This window comes from Pituophis catenifer, unplaced genomic scaffold (genome assembly GCF_029215685.1).
Source record: "Pituophis catenifer annectens isolate HBS135680 unplaced genomic scaffold, rPitCat1.0.hap2 SCAF_1, whole genome shotgun sequence".
NCBI lineage: Eukaryota > Metazoa > Chordata > Lepidosauria > Squamata > Colubridae > Pituophis > Pituophis catenifer.
In genome coordinates, this window is record NW_027256881.1 from 91,730,331 (window position 1) to 91,747,137 (window position 16,807).

Genomic DNA, 16,807 nt, shown 5'->3' on the forward strand with positions numbered 1-16,807 from the left:
CCAATGAACTATAGAAAAATGGCTGGAAGTTGGTTGCATTCAAATGGTTTTGTGGGATGGTGATTGGTTCCCATTTAGTTTCTCATGGAATTCTACCAAGTTCTGGAACTTTGGATTCGGAGGCACACTGTTTGAAAACTCTTGATCTAGTGTATGGATCCTATCTGTGTCAGAATGTTAATTAAAAAATGGGACCTCAGAATGGAAGTAGCCCCCACTCCAATCTTATTCAGCTTTTTTCCATTTTGAACATCAGTATATGATGACAAAATAGAATGGACACATGTAACTTATTTACAATATAGTTGATTGTTCTAGGTACATGTAGAATAGCAGTTTTGTATCTGTGTGGATGACTTTCTCCCTACAAGTGAAGAAAATGTGATCTCAGAATGGAAAGAAAAAGTTGACAGCAACTAAATGAAACTGCCTTAAGGAGAGTTGCATTGTTACAGAAAAATAACAATGCAACTATCATCTACCATTCTAGTGGATGTATCTGGGTTCACTAAGCCTTAGCTACAGATACAGAAACCCTGAAGAGGACTACTCTTAAAGGGAAAGTTGGTGTCATCAAACAAAGCCAACTACTGACACTATCAATTGTCCTCTCCTAGACAATGCCGGATACCTTCTCTTATATTCCAGAGGTCTTCAAGCAATTGTACTGCCTTGACAATCCCTTGGAGGAAATATGTCTGATGCTATGTTTAACCTTGGATACATTAAATAGACTTTTAGCTATTTACAGAATAAAAAAGGTAACACGGCCATAAAATTGGATTACTTTTAGAGGAGACTTTTGAAAAATAAGAAAGTGGTAAAACAGTATACGTGTGGAGGAAGCCATTCTGTGCACAAAAGAAGAAAAACAAGGAACAGAAGCAGGGGTTGCTGAAGGATCAAAGATCTTGACATGAGTGAAGGTAGAAGAGATGTAGTAGAGAAGGCTCAAGTGGAATACGCAAAGAAATAAGAGAAGCAATGAGAGGTTAAGGCAAAGCTGTGAAGAAACTTGCGAGCTGAATGGTTTGTATTTATACTGAAGTGATAGGTCATCAGAACAACCTGTTACAGTTTTAAAGGTTCTCTCAGTTTCTTTCAATCCACTTTGTTATTTTTGCACAGTTTTTTTGCAAAACAAGTCTATTAATACAAAAATTGCAAATGAAAGTGCATGCAAAATTCACGAAGTAAAAAAAAAACACCAGATAACTAAATATACACAAGAAAAATCCACATAAAATATATTCAATTTTAGACATTATACTATTGTTTTATCTCAGGTATGTATTTATTTTCTGCTCTTGCTACTTTCAATTGTTTTAATAGCTCAAAATCATTCAATGAGATGGCAGCTGTATAATGGAATAAAATTACAAATGCTTTCAGAAAAGCATTTTTTTTTAAAAAAATTGGCTGATGCTTAAACTGATGTAAACTTACATGGTGTTCATTTATATTGCAATGAAATCAGCAGCCTTTAATTTTGAATAAACCTGTCTATAATTATACAAAAAAATCATTATTTCTTTTTTTAAAAATAATTTTTATTGAACATTTTTTAAAAAAACAAACGAACATACAAACAAACAAACCAACCAACAAAAAAACCCACAGATATTTACAACATCTTTGCATCAGTAATCTATATTTATATATTTTCTCTTTATTTATTTATTTATCATTTTTTCTATGCCGTTTTTTTCTTAATGTGCCAGTTGTTAATAATATATGTTGGCTCTATATCCAGCATGCTTAATTGAATCATTGAGAAAATTAGTGTACTGTAGAAGCACCAAAAAGAGCTCAGTTGATTCTATCAATAAATTTAGAGGGTGCTAAAGTTAACCCAAGCCGACTCAATCATGAATAGAGTTAAACTCATTCGACAGATCAATTTACCTTGTGGAAATACAGTCAATTGACTTGTTTTGCATCCCTTGACCCCGCCCCCTCAAATCCCCAGTATTTGGGAAAGTATGGTTGCCCATGAATCCTGAAAGCATAGTCCACACCTCTGACTGCAGTTGCCAAGCAATGCCTTCTTGCTCCTACACAGCCAATGGGGAAGAAGCTAGTAGTGCCATGTATCCTTACCAGCACTCAAATAGTTTAAGAGTTCAGGGATGCCACCTCCTGAAGCAAATGAGTGGGTGTTCTTGGTATCTCAAATGGTAATGCTTAATAAATGTGATTGTGTGCTGCCAAACTATTGATTATGTGATCTCACCTTGCTTAGTGGATGATTGGATTAAGCATTTTATGAGAATAGAATTACTGTGTATTATTTTAATTTAATTTAATTTAATTTAATTCAATATTTAAATTTATATACCGCCCTTCTCCCGAAGGACTCAGGGTGGTGAACAGCCATAGATAAAAAAACATAGAATACAAAATTTAAAAACAATTTAAAAATATATTAAGCAATTTGGCTCGACAGTTAAAATCCCCCATTTAAAATTCAAATTTAAAATTACACCATTAGAGAGTTAGGCCAGCCCGGCTTGATGAAATAAAAAAGTTTTGAGGGCCTGACGGAAAGTACGTAGATCTGGAATCGTCCGTATCTCCGGGGGGAGCTCGTTCCAGAGGGCAGGTGCTCCCACAGAGAAAGCTCTCCTCCTGGGGGGAGCTCGTTTGGCCAACGGCACCCAGAGGAGCCCCTCTCTGTGGGAGCGTACTGGCCGGTGGGAGGCTCTCAGTGGCAGAAGGCGGTCTCGTAAGTATCCAGGTCCTAAGCCATGGAGCGCTCTAAAGATGGTCACCAACACCTTGAATCGCACCCGGAGGACCACCGGGAGCCAGTGCAGCTCACGTCATTTACATCGTTTAATTACGAATCTGAATAATAATCAAGATTCCTATGCTACATGATAAACAGCGTATTTTTTTTTCTGGTGGTCTGTTGAGTCATTATTAGTCTAGTTTATCCCTTATCTCTAGATTAGGGATGTTAGTTGGAAATGACTTTTTTAAACATTTAGGAAATATTATTTGTCCACAGGCTAACAAAGTGAGCGATATTGATCTATGATATAAAATTATCTGATATAATTAAAGGCAAAAAAGAGAGAAAATACTATCTACTTCTGGTCAGCCCTGAATGACAGAATTTCACCAAAGAGAACAAAATGCTTTTTCAACAATTACCTGTAGATGGCATTCATCCCATTGCTGTAAGTGGCTCTTATAAGGAGTCTTTTTATATTCGCCAAAACAGTCATAAATTCCCTTTTGCTGACTGGGACGCCGTGCAGCATGAATAAGTTGTGCTTCAGTAAGACTTCTTCTGTGTGCTCTTCAAATGGGTTCAAGTGAATCCCTTCCTGCGATGTGCTTATTCTCAACCCACTTCCCTAATTATAAAAAAGGGCAAGGATGAAAACATTTTAAAAAAGCAAGTTTCAGTGCTGCGTTATTAGAGAGCGGAACCACCTTGATATGAATGCATACTGCATAGTGATGCTTTATATAGATGATGAATTCTCTAGAAACAATACCACCGTCTCTAGGAACGCACGGTCAACAATGGAAAAAGGTAAATCAGATCACCTCTTGCAAACTGGTGTCACATATTTATACTTTCATGAACATAGATAGAATTCTGTCCGGCATTCATTATCAAGTGGTTCAGAGGTAACACAAAATGAAATGAATACATATAAGTAGCACATGCTACCTCCAGAATATGCAATTCAGATAACTTTTATTTTATGCTTTAATAGTGATTCTATACAGATCTTGGAAGGAATATTTTGATTCAATAAAGGTTTGTGTGATGAACTTCCTTAAAATAGTTTTGTAAAGCAAAGCACACACGTGTGTGCACGCACACCAACACATACACTTCAATGAAATAAAGCAGCCACACTGCTCTGTTTTGAATGGTCTTCTAGTTTAGCTAAAGGCCTAGCCCAGGGGTCAGCAACCTGCGGCCCTGGAGCCGCATGTGGCTCTTTCACTCCTCTGCTGGGCTCCTTGTCACTCAAAATATGTGTCACAACTGCCAATGTGTGACACCCGCCAGCACGCAATTTATTGAGCTTTTCAATCCCTGGTAGGCCAACCATGGATAAATCCAAGAAAAGAAAAGTTTCAGAAGAAAACAGAATGTTTAATTCAACTACATATGCTAGTTTTGTGGCAGCTCAAGAAATACCATGTTTTGTGGCTCCTGGTGTTTTCTTTTCTGTGGGAAACAGGTCCAAATGTCTCTCTCATTGTTTAAGGTTGCAGACCCCTGACCTAGCATATATAGATATGGATATGTTTGTATGCATCTGTCCTATTACTCTACTTTTAAATCAAACTCTGGATGGCTCAGAATCTTTTATACATATACATATAGACACACACACACACACACACACACACACACACGATAGATAGCTAGAGATAGAGATATATTTGTGTGTGTTTGTATGTGTTATTGTATATAACAATATATACAAACAATGAAACAAATCCAATAAAACCAAAATCAGAATGACCTGCCACAAGTATACCTCACTCATGCCAATCTCACCCTAGACCAGCTCTTGAAGGAAAAGTCAGGTCTTAAGTACTTTTCAGAAGATAAAAAGGGTAGAGCCTGCTGGGCCTCAAGGGGAAGGGTGTTTCTGCTGCTCTCTTTCCCATCTTTAAAATAAAAATCATTTGATAACTCTTTTCGGGAAGAGAACTCTTGCAATGAGTTTCTTTCTTAGCCCTATGGATTCTGTTTACAGTGTGCTATTGGCAGTTTACACATTCATATCTAGTGAGATAATACTGTACCTCTATGATGACATCGGGCTGAAGGATGGCCTCAGCAATATCTTCTTCCCCAGCGAGGTCATATGAAACAGTAAATTTCAGATGTCCTCCAGCTGCTGTTATCTGTGGTTAAAGGAAAAAAAAAAAAAGAATGATACTGGTTATATAACAGAAAACATGCCTTTAACCATTTTGAACGGCTCTTTTCCAATTATAGGACTTTGAAGGGCAAAGACTTCTCGCTTAATGAAAGGACATGTGGATGATAGAGAGCTCCCAGTGTCACTGTGAGCTGTCCCTGTCCTTACACAATCTCTCTTTGCCACAACCAGTGCGGCAATGCTCCGTCGTATAAGTAATGTTCCTCTAGGTCCTTTGTAAAGACTGGAATCCTAAGAAAAAGCAGTTTTCCCCTAAAGGTCTACCATAAAGGAAGTAACATATGTCACAGTATAATTTTCTTTTCATCTTTCTCTCTTGATCTCTCGCTTCTTACACTCTATTTTTTATAAAACTCCCCAACATGTATTTGGCTGATATTATATTGTCAAAAGCAGGTGGAGGAACTGGGGGATATGTGCTCGTTTATCTGTCCTGCCTCTCTTAGTTTCTTCCCCATGTCCATTTTCCAGGTTCAGAGTTACTACAGAGGCAATCTGTGACAGCAGCTTGGAGGAGTAGGCTGCTATTATAGAATATTTTTTCCCTCTTTTTGACAAAGTATAATCTAAAATAGAAGAAATGTGTCCCTAGGAAGTCAAGCACATTTAATTTAAAGGAAAGTCACTATAATTTTTTCTTATAGCTGTATGTTGCTTTTTGTTTCACATTGGTCACTGGTTCAAAAACAGAATAAAGCAAGCAGTCCTTTGACTCTTAAGGTACTATAATGTTACATCTCTCTCTCTCTCTATATATATATATATATATTTGTTAAGCATTAACACTTTACTGATTGTGTTTGGTCTAGTGGTTAAGGCATCAGGCTAGAAATCGGGAGACCATTGAGTTCAAGTCCTGCCTTAGCCATGAAAGTCAACTATTGACTTTGGGCTTCTCTCTCTCTCTCTCTCTCTCTCTCTCTCTCTCTCTCTCTCTCTCTCTCTCTCTCTCCTCTCCCTCCCTCTTTTTCCCCCTCCCTCTCACCCTCTTCCCCTCTCTCTCCCCCTCTCTCTCAGCCCAAACATTGAGTTGCTGTTTTGGGGAAAACAGGAGGAAGAAGGTGTATTGGATATGTTTGCTGCCTTGAGTTATTTGTAAAAATCACTAAAAGTGATTTTTTCACTTTTTTTCCCACTAAAAGTGGGACATAAACAAGCAAAATTCCAGGGAAAAAAAGCAAATAAATTATATATAAAAATATGTATCAGGAATGCAGTAATTTTGCTTAATTCCTTGAAGTAAAAGGAATTCATTTTTAAGTTATTGGAATAAAGCAAAGTTCATTGTCAAATATAAAGAAAGGGCTGAGAATCAGAAAGCCCATACCACCACTGTGTACTTATGCAGCAAGTTCTCCACAGTACTTCACCTCAGAGTTCGATAAGGAAGTCCTCATATTTTTTGTTTAACAAGACATTTGTGTTATCTGCCAAAATGTGCGGAAGGTTGTAATAGAATGTTGTAACATCCATTCTTCTTGGTTCAGATATTTCATACAGAATAATATACCTTTGGTGAAGAAGTAGGAAAAGCTACATTTGAAGAAGCTACATGTCAAAGATATATATATTATGGAAAGTAGCATATAAAAATGCCTGTCAGGAAGAGTTGTGCATTATGGAAAACAGGATATATGAAACTATGTTTCATAAAATGTGTCCAAAATGTATATGTTAAGAGAAATGACTTACACTAAAGGAGGACTATGAAACAACAGTAGAGAGCAGACAAAATTAAGGCCTTAAAAGAAGTGAGGTAAGAAAGCCACAAAGTTTTTACTAGAATTGCAATGGAAGAATATCTACTAGGAAATTAAACTTGGGCCTGTCTATTCAGAGAAAGGTGATGAGACTTCAAGGACACCTTCTGGGCCATTAGCCTACTAGTCTTCTGCACCTATGCAATATTTTGCACCCCTATAACAATGTGGACAGACCTAAATCAGTGGTGGGTTGCTACTGGTTTGCCCCGGATCGGGCGAACTGGTAGCGGCAGTGGGAGGCTCCGCCCACCCACCTGGACGTCTCTGCACCTGCGCAGAAGAATTGCACGTGTGCGTGAGCATGCCTGCACCCACAAGTGAACCGGTAGTGGCGGGATTTGAAACCCACTACTGGCCTAAATGTTGATAGATGAGGATAAATAATTGTATAAGTGACCAGTGTGGAAACTGCTTGAGATTGCCCTAAAGATACTCGGTAGGGAACTGCATTTAGAGTTGACTTACAGACTTATAGACTTACAGCTGAATTTTAATGATAGAAAACAGCTTTAAATCAGACTGATTTGCCTGACTGCCGTACTTGGTATCTGAGCTACAGACACGGCACACCAATAAACCTACTTAGATAATTTACATAAATATGAACTAACTTTGATCAATGGCTTCTGTTAAGCGTCATTAACCACAAGAGATCTCAAATCAATTTCAGGCAGGTCTGGAGAAGTAATGTAAACTACAGGTAGTCCTCAATTTATGACCACAATTGAGCCCAAAGTGCTAAATAAGAAATTTGTTAAGTGAGTTTTGTCCCATTTTACAACTTTTCTCACCAGATTTGTTAAGTGAATCACTGCAATTGTTAAATTAGTCACATGATTGTTAAGTGAACCTGGCTTCCCCATTGACTTTGCTTGTCAGAAGGTCGCAAAAGGGGATCACGGTGGCGCAGTGGTTAGAGTGCAGTACTGCAGGCTACTTCTGCTGACTGCCAGCTGCCTGCAATTTGGCAGTTCAAATCTCACCAGGCTCAAGGTTGACTCAGCCTTTCATCCTTCCCAGGTGGATAAAATGAGGACCCAAATTGTTGGGGGCAATATGCTTACTCTGTGAACAGTTTACAGAGGGCTATAAAGAACTGTAAAGTGGTGTATAAGTCTAAATGGTATTGCTATTGCTATCACATGACCCCAGAACACAGCAACTGCCATAAATATGAGTCAGTTGCCAAGTGTCTGAATTCTGAACATATGACCATGGGGATGCTGCAATGGTCATTTAAGTGTGAAAAATGGTCATAAAGTCACTTTTTTCAATGCTGCTGTAACTTTGAACAGTCTCTAAATGAACTGTTGTAAGTTGAGGACTACCTGTATGGGTATACATATGCCCAATGTATATACATATTGGGTATATGTATGTGTATATTTGTATCTATGTATGATGTTCGTCCATTGTTTTTGAAGAGGACCTTGACATCTAGGAGGTAGTGGGCTGTTCACGGTGTGTCCGCAAGTGGCTGGTAAGGCCAATACGGGCACGGAATGTTCTGCCACATGTCGGGCAGACATGTGTGGGCACCACTGTTGCAGCATTTGCAGCTCTGGCTTTGCAGAATGCACGCTTCTCTTGTGCTACGGTTGTCCTTCTGTCTTCAAATGTCTGGCAGCCTTGGTGGATCAACGTGCGCCATGTCAATTGATCTTGTGCCAGGGTTTACCAGGAGATGGTGTCGATATTCAGGGACTTGAGAGAGGCTTTCAGTGTGTCTTTGTATCTTTTGTCCCCCGTGCGATCACTTTCCTTGAGACAGCTTACCATAAAGGAGCTGTTTGGGGATGTGATGGTCTGGCATCCTTACAACATGGCCTGCACAGCATGTCTGGGCTTTCATCAGCAGGTGTAAACTGATGGCAGGCCTGCTCTGGAAAGGACTTCTGTGTCTGGCCCCTTGTCCTGCCACCAGATCTTCAGAAGTCTGCGGAAGCAGGTTGTGTAGAAGTGGTTCAGTTGCCTAACGTCCCTCCTGTATACAGTCCAAGTCTCACCGGCATACATCAGGGTAGTTAGCTCTACTGCTCGGTAGACTTTGAGCTTTGTAGCAAGGCTTATTCCATGGCGGTCCACACGTTGGTCAGTAGTCTGCTGAATTTGTGTGTATGTATGTATGTATGTATCAGGGATGGGCTCTACAATTTTTTACTACCAGTTCTGTGGGCGTGGCTTATTTTGTGGGCGTGGCTTGATGGTCATGTGACAATTCTTTAGGATTTAGCAGAGGTACTGGTCTACCAGGCTTTTAACTGCTTGCAGAGCTGTACCAGTCTACCCATTTATTTTTTCAGACACCGGTCTACTCATTTGTTTTTGGAGGCACCGGTCTACCACCACACTGCCTTTTAACACTGATCAACTGTAGGGTGGCCCTTTGAAGCTTTGCGGCAAGAGTTTAAACAGTTTTTTTCCTTCTAGCCCATCAGCTGGGACTCAGGAGGCAGCAATAGATTGGGGGTGGGGCCAAATAAAAGGTAAGAATAATGCAGGGGCGGCGGGGGGGCTTGGTGATGTCATATCGTCACCGCTACTGGCTCGGCGGAACCGGGCGGAACCCACCACTGGTATATATGTATGTATGTATGTATGTATGTATGTATGTATGTATGTATGCATGTATGTATGTAACAGTGTTCCGTACACCTTTGGCATTTAGTCATGCCGGCCACATGACCACGGAGACGTCTTCAGACAGCGCTGGCTCTTCGGCTTTGAAATGGAGATGAGCACCGCCTCCTAGAGTTGGGAACGACTAGCACATATGTGCAAGGGAAACCTTTACCTTTACCTTTTTTATGTAGGCACATACATATATTTGGTGTAAAGCCTCTGTCTATGATCTAATCGTTTAGTAACATGCATGATTAGAAATGTAATAAAACTAATGAATGATGAAAAGTATCTGTAAAAGTATCTAGAAGACCTCCAAGGTCCCTTCCAATGCTATCATTGGAATGCTATTATTTAGAATAACAGAGTTGGAAGGGACCTTGGAGGTCTTCTAGTCCAACCCCATGCTCAAGCAGAAGACCCTTATAGTACCATTTCAATGGTTGTCCAATCTCTTCTTAAAAACCTCCAGTGATGGAGCATCCCCAACTTTTGAAGGCAACATTTTCCACTGGTTAATTGTTCTAACTATCAGGAAATTTCTGCTTAACTGTGGCATCTGCTTCTGCAACACAGCCTCCACTTGTATGAAAAGGGGCTGGATTGATTTGGGGCTAGTGGCTGACCCTGTTAGATTTTCGTATTGATAGGAAAATGCAAGGCAAAGCTGGGGTAGATAGGACGTGCAGCAGGCGTTTCATTCTCTGTCTCTAAGGCTAGCCAGAGTTTCTCTCCATCTCAGCTTATCCCAAGCAATGAAGTCTTTTTCATCCGTATCTGTGCCATCAGAAATATATGAGTGATTTTCATTTTGCTTTGCTTTTACTTTGCTTTTAATATTTGCTGCATATTGCAGACCTCTTACTATTCACACACTCTAGTGACCCGTGACCCATAGCAAGAGACCTTCTGAATTAGCACTTATTTGATAGGATTTTTACTAGAAGTCTAAGAATACTAATATGAAATATATAAAACCCACGCTCTTTGCTTCTGTTACCAAGCTTACATTTCCAATATCACAATACGTTGGTTGTTTTAGAGCCCCTAATTTTTGACCTTCTCAAAGGAAATGCGATAATTGAAAAAAAAGCAGTGCTAATGTTAAAATTGATACATTCTGCAAAGTCAGGCATTCTATTAAGCACAATACCGAAAAGTGTTTATCCTTCATTTCCAAATGTATGATTCTGTGTTGAGTAAAAATGTGTGACAATCAGAGTTTGCTTTGGTGAGACAATAAAAATCGATTAAATAAATACAATACCCTAGAACAAGTTCAAATTGCTGATGGAATAAAATTGAACATAGTATGAACTGTGTGAAGATTTCTAACATTAATTCTTGTGCATGAATTGCCAATGAGTGCAGTTTGGTGAGTGTGTTTGAGCTTGTGTGAGTTGACTCTGAGAATTCTCACACCACTATGAATCCCAGAGCATTTGTATCTCAGCAGAGTTCTCCTTTTGGGCCAACTACAAGGCCTAGCAAGAGAAGAAAAGCATATGTGCAGATCAGAGGGTGAGTTCTACTTACCTTTACTACCAATTCACAACGGGAGTGCTCACACTCGCTTTGCTCACACATGTGCACTTCTGCGTATGCGCAGATCGTCAATTATGACGTCTGGGCGGGTGGGCGGAGACTCCCACCGCTTTTACTACTGGTTCTAAAGAACCAGACAGAACCGGGAGCAACCCACCACAAGTGCAGATTAATGCAAGGATTTTCTATATTGCTATACAGGTAGTCTTTGACTTAAAACAATTTGTTTAGTGACTATTTGAAGTTACAATGGCATTGAAAAAAGTGACGTATGACCATTTTTCACACTTATGACCATTACAGCATCCCCATGGTCACATAATCAAGTTTCAGATGCTTGACAATGGGTTCATATTTATGTCCTGAAGTCATGTGATCACTTTTTGCGACCTTCTGACAAGCAAAGTCAATTGGGAAGCCAGATTCAGTTAACAACTGTGTTACCAACTTATCAACGGCAGCGATCCACTTAACAACTATGGCAAGAAAGGTCATAAAATGGGGGCAAAATTCACTTAATAGCTGTCTTCTGCTTAGCAACAGAAATTTTGGGTTCAGTTGTGGTCGTAACTTGAGGACTACCTGTATTTAATTTGATATCCTGGAGTTCAAGACAACTTAGAACTGGAAATTTGAGGAAGCTCTTCAGATAAATGAATGTAGACTGTGTAAACTACTCTCAGTGTCAGCTGGGACTTTCCCAGGAATGAAAGAATGGCTGAATTAAGCCCTGCTCTTAGAAGATGGAGTTAGATGGAGTTCTTGAACCTACAACTATAGATTAGAGGTAAATTGTATGGTCACCTATAGTTCTCTGTGGAATAATCATTTCCCCTTCTAATGGAGCATGTGTGGATAGTTTGGGATGCTTCTGGAGATGAGAAGCTGGGGGGGGGAAGGTGCCCCCTTTCAGGTGACCCAGTTAGGGAAAATGAGAGACTAGAAAGGGAAGACATCTTAAGGGTCAGAAGTTTTTGGCAGCTGGACACCATTCTTCTCTATTTATCATATACCGTATTTTTCAGAGTATAAGATGCACCTCCCCCCCAAATGAATATAGCACCGCCCAGCCTCGCAAACAGAGATTTCAGAGGCTGAAAGAAGCCTTTGAAAGAAGCTTCAGAAAAAAAGCCTCAGAAACCAAGCTTCAGAAAAAAAGCCTCTGAAAGGCTTTTATCTAAAATAATATGGCAAGCAACAAAAGAAGAATCAGTAAAGGTTCTAACCAAACTATGATAACAAATCTGGAGAATGACACAATAGCCAACAGATCAGAAGAGGTTAATCTACAAACCAATACCAAAAAAAGGAGATTGAACAGAGTACAGATAGTCCTTCAGAATAAAAGCCTCTGAAAGCAGCTTTAAAAAAAAAGCCTCTGAAAGAAGCTTCAGAAAAAAAGCCTTTTTTTCTGAAGCTCTGTTTCAGAGGCTTTCAGAGGCCAAAAAAAAAAAAAAAAAAAGCAAGGCACAGAGCTCACAACCAATGAACCTATTGCTAAAATTCACCTCTGGAAACAGCTGATTGGGGGTATTCCGGGAGGCCAATCCACCCACCAATCAGTTTTTTTCTTATTTTCCTCCCCAAAAACTAAAGTGTGTTTTATACTCTGGTACATCTTATACTCAGAAAAGTACAGTACTTATTACCGTAGTATGGTATTAGTAACATATACTAATAGTATAATAGTCCCCTCTTTGGTGATATGGTTGTTAAGTATCAGGCCGGTTCCTACAACAGGATGTTATTTAGTTGTGACTTAACTGAAATTGTTATTCTGCCAAAGGTGATGCTCTTAATCTTGTGACTGGTCCCCAGTTATGGGAACTGAGGGTTCAACTTAACTGTATAGTCTCAGAAAGAATTACATGGTTTGGGGATCCTCCTACAGTTGTCATTAGAGGTCCAAGTGGCTAGAAGGTCCTATGCCAACGTTACTTTGTGTGTCAAAAATGTTCTTTCTTGGATAAATACAGCTTAGTTATGGCTGTTCCTGCAACAGTAATCTCATATTTATTTTACTATAATGTGCACAATATGGACCAAGTTTGTATTTGGTTTTGAAGCATCCATTGGTAGAATTGTAAAGGCCAAGTTTCTTGGAAGAATATCTGGCCATATATTATAGCCGTCACTTGGATAACAAGCCAGGGTCAAAGTTCTGATTATTATATACTGTATAAAACTCTATATAACTTGGGGCAAGCTGTAAACCTGATGGACCTTTACTATTACTGACCTAAGGCTCTTCCACACCATTCAGTAAATGCTGCTAGGCAATGCTTCAGGAAATGCGTTTGCAGAACATGAATGGATGATATTGCCTTTAGTTAAGGTGACCAACTTTTTTACAATGAGAAGGAGGACACAAATAAATTGAAGAAAAAAAATATCGTAAATAAAAGAAACATTTTATTCATTGCAACAATGAGTCTAATGTGTGCGTGTGTGCTGTGTTGTGTTTCGGTAAGAAGTAAACAAAGCCACTTGCGCGCGGCGCACTCTCTCAAAACAATTCTCCTGTGCGGAGCGCATGCGTCTCATAATCGCGTCTCGCCGCACTGTACCAAGCCTTGATGAATCGTCATGTCAAATACAAATATGTCATATCACACACAACGGCTCGGCTCGGCATCGATCGGATACGGAGATTTACAGATTAGTCTTCAAATATCGAAAAGGAAGACATGTAGGAGGACACTTTTCGAGAAAGGGCAGAATTTACAAAAGGAGGACTGTCCTCCCTAAAGGAGGACGATTGGTCACCTTACTTTAGTTTATCTCCATCCTATCGTAAATGTAGCTTCTGATGTGCCTTTTTGCTTCTAAATGCTGCCTTTAAAAAAGACTGCTACAATGAGCCCTGCAAAACAGCAATAATGACTTACTTCCTACCAACGCAAGATGAGGGGCAGAGACCTCTCCTCCTCTCATTGAGTGCTTGAGGCTACTGATTTTGGCCTTTTGACAGTCCTGACTCTCCCACTTTGCCCAAAAATCATCTCTCCCACTTCCTTCCCAGGAGAACAGTGGGGAGAGGTGGGCAAAAATAATCCCTTTGATAATTACTCTGTGGAACTAGAAAACAAGCAAACTAAAACTCATTTCTCTTCTTTCTTTCCAGCCGTTATGCCTACAACCCATGCATGGGGAATGGGGATTTTTGGCTCCTCTTACCTGGTGAAAAGAGGGCAGGCAATTGTTGGCCCTAAGGATGCTTCTCCATAACATTGTCCGATCAGAACAACTCTTAGCATCATTGCTGAGACCTGGGCCGAAATCTGGACAGATCCCGTAATTAATAACTGAGTGTCATGGGAGAATTGCATGGCTGTATAGTGCCACCTAGTGGCTCTTCTCTCTAATGGCATCTGCATGTCATGACATTCTTGAGGTAACCACTCTCATCTTTTATTCACCTCTTCATCCTAGCCTTTCATGTACACAAACGTTGAATCTAGGTAGTCCTCGACTTACAACCACAACTGAGCCCAATTTCTATTGCTAACCAAGACAGTTAAGTGAGTTTTGCCCCCTATTGTACAATGTGTTGCCACAGTTTTAACATAATCACTGCAGTTGTTAAGTGAATCATGCGGTCATTAAGCAAACTGGATTCCCCATTGAATTTTCTTGCTAGAAGCCAGCTGGGAAGGTTACAAATAGGGATCATGTGATCATGGAACAGTGCAACTGGCATAAGTACATGCCAGTTGCCAAGTGCCCAAATTTTGTTCATTTGCTGCTGCAATAAGTGTGAAAAATGGTCATAAGTCATTTTTTCAGTGTTGTAGTAGTTTCAAAGGATCACTAAATGAATGGTTGTAAATTGAGGACTACCTGTAATTTGTTTTGGTGTTTTTCTCCCTACAGAGGAATAGGGTTTTTGCTGCTTTAAAAATAAATATTTTAAAACTTAAACTTATTTAAAATGTTTTAAATAAATGTACTAAAAGAATAAAATACATGTTTTATGAAAATATTTTATTACAGTATTCTCTATTTTGCATTGTATAAGTTTTTTGTAAGCCTTGAAACTTCTTGGTATAAGAAACCATGTAAACTTAGGTCCACGTGAACTCTTCAAAATGATTCAGAAGAAATGCTTCGACTTTATATGACTCTGAACACAACGCCTCTCTGCCATTTATTACAGCAACCAATCGCTTTTTCAGTTTCCCCACAAACCTGGGGATAGCAATAGCACTTAAATACTGTACGCTTCATAGCGCTTTTACAGCCCTCTCTAAGGGTCAGCCTATTGCCCCCAACAATCTGGGTCCTCATTTTACTGATCTCAGAAGTATGGAAGGCTGAGTCAACCTTGAGCCAGAGGTGAAATGCTCCCAGTTCAGACCGGTTCAGCTGAACTGGTAGTGATGGAATCGGGAGGATTTTTCATCAGGTTCACCTGATTCGCCAGTTGCGTCCCTTTCTAGATCGGGACTCCCTACACACAGTCACTCATGCCCTCGTCACCTCCCGCCTGGACTATTGTAATGCTCTTTACATGGGGCTCCCCTTGAGGAGCACCCGGAGGCTCCAACTGGCGCAGAGTGCGGCCGCGCGGGTGGTTATGGGAGCAACATGGCACTCCCGTGTGACACCTCTCCTGCGCGAGCTGGCTCCTGGTGGTCTTCCGGGTGAGCTTCAAGGTTTTGGTTACCACCTTTAGAGTGCTGCATGGCTTAGGACCTGGTTACTTACGGGACCGCCTACTACCACAAACAGCCTCCCACTGGCTGGTACGCTCTCACAGAGAGGGGCTCCTCTGGGTGCCGTCAGCCAAGCAGTGTCAACAGGCGGCCACCAGGGGGAAGGCCTTTTCTGTGGGGGCACCCACTATCTGGAATGAGCTCCCCCCGGAGATACGGAGGATCCCGGATCTGCGCACTTTCCGCCGTGCTCTTAAGACCCTCCTATTCAAGCAAGCCGGCCTGACCTAATTTTCTCCCTTTTTTTTTTAATTTTTAAACTGATATTTTATTTTTTTTTAAATTATGGGGTTTTTTAGGCTAAATTATTTAATTTGGTTTTAAATTGTTTCTAACTTTTGTATTTATGTATTTTATTCTGTGCCTGTTCACCGCCCTGAGTCCTTCGGGAGTAGGGTGGTATATAAATTTAATAAAACAAAACAAACAAACAAAACAAAACATGGAAGCCAGTGGTTCAGAGAACTGGTAGCGATGGCGGCATGAAGCTCCGCCCATCTGCCCAGTCGTCGTTACTTCCTGGTTTTAATCAGGAAGTAACCTGTTTTTTACCCTCTGTGCATGCGCAGAAGGTCCACGGCGCGTGCACTTCCAAAACAATTGGGAAGATAAGTAGATTTCACCCCTGCCTTGAGCCAGTCAGGATCGAACTCCTGGCACTGAGTAGTGAGTCAGCCTGCAATACTGCATTCTAACCACTGAGCCACCATGGTTCTTAAAGAGATGCATTTCTTTTTTCCAGGAAGACAATCTGTTTTAAGCAAGAGCAGACAGGTAATATGCTTGTGCTGGATCTGAAGCAGTTCTTCGAAATGATTTTGAAATAAAAATGCATTAAATAAACAAATAAATACTATCAGAGCAAGTATGAATTTGATTTGCAAAGAGAGGACCTAATGTTCTAAATTGAGTTTCCTTCTAGTCCCAACCACATTCGGTTTCAACGAGCCTGCTTGCATATTTTTCCTAATTATGAAGCTCAAACTATCACTGTCCACAATTCATACCTTCCCTTATATATTTTAGATCATTAGGTGTGTCTCTTGACAATTGGACAGAAGACATAAGTTACTAAATGAAAATCAATGTTATACTCTCCAGGATTCTATAGGCATGTATTGCAATGTATCTTAAATGGATTAAACTTTTAATGCTTCAAAGCAAATGTAATAAATAAACATTTGAGAAAACATTAAACAATCATCAGGTACAAACAAGCACATTTTTAATGCTAGGTAGG

General features: G+C 40.1%; 1 protein-coding gene across 1 annotated transcript in view; it reads right to left on the reverse strand.

Moving 5' to 3' along the window:
- LAMA2 (laminin subunit alpha 2) overlaps positions 1–16,807 on the reverse strand; it is a 350,257-nt gene that overhangs the window by 222,148 nt on the left and 111,302 nt on the right. Inside the window, exons 13-14 of the mRNA XM_070931786.1 lie at positions 4,783–4,884; positions 3,157–3,362 (exon numbers count right to left, since the gene is read on the reverse strand). Of these exons, the coding sequence (XP_070787887.1) occupies positions 3,157–3,362; positions 4,783–4,884 (308 nt within the window). The remainder of the gene's footprint in view (positions 1–3,156; positions 3,363–4,782; positions 4,885–16,807) is intronic.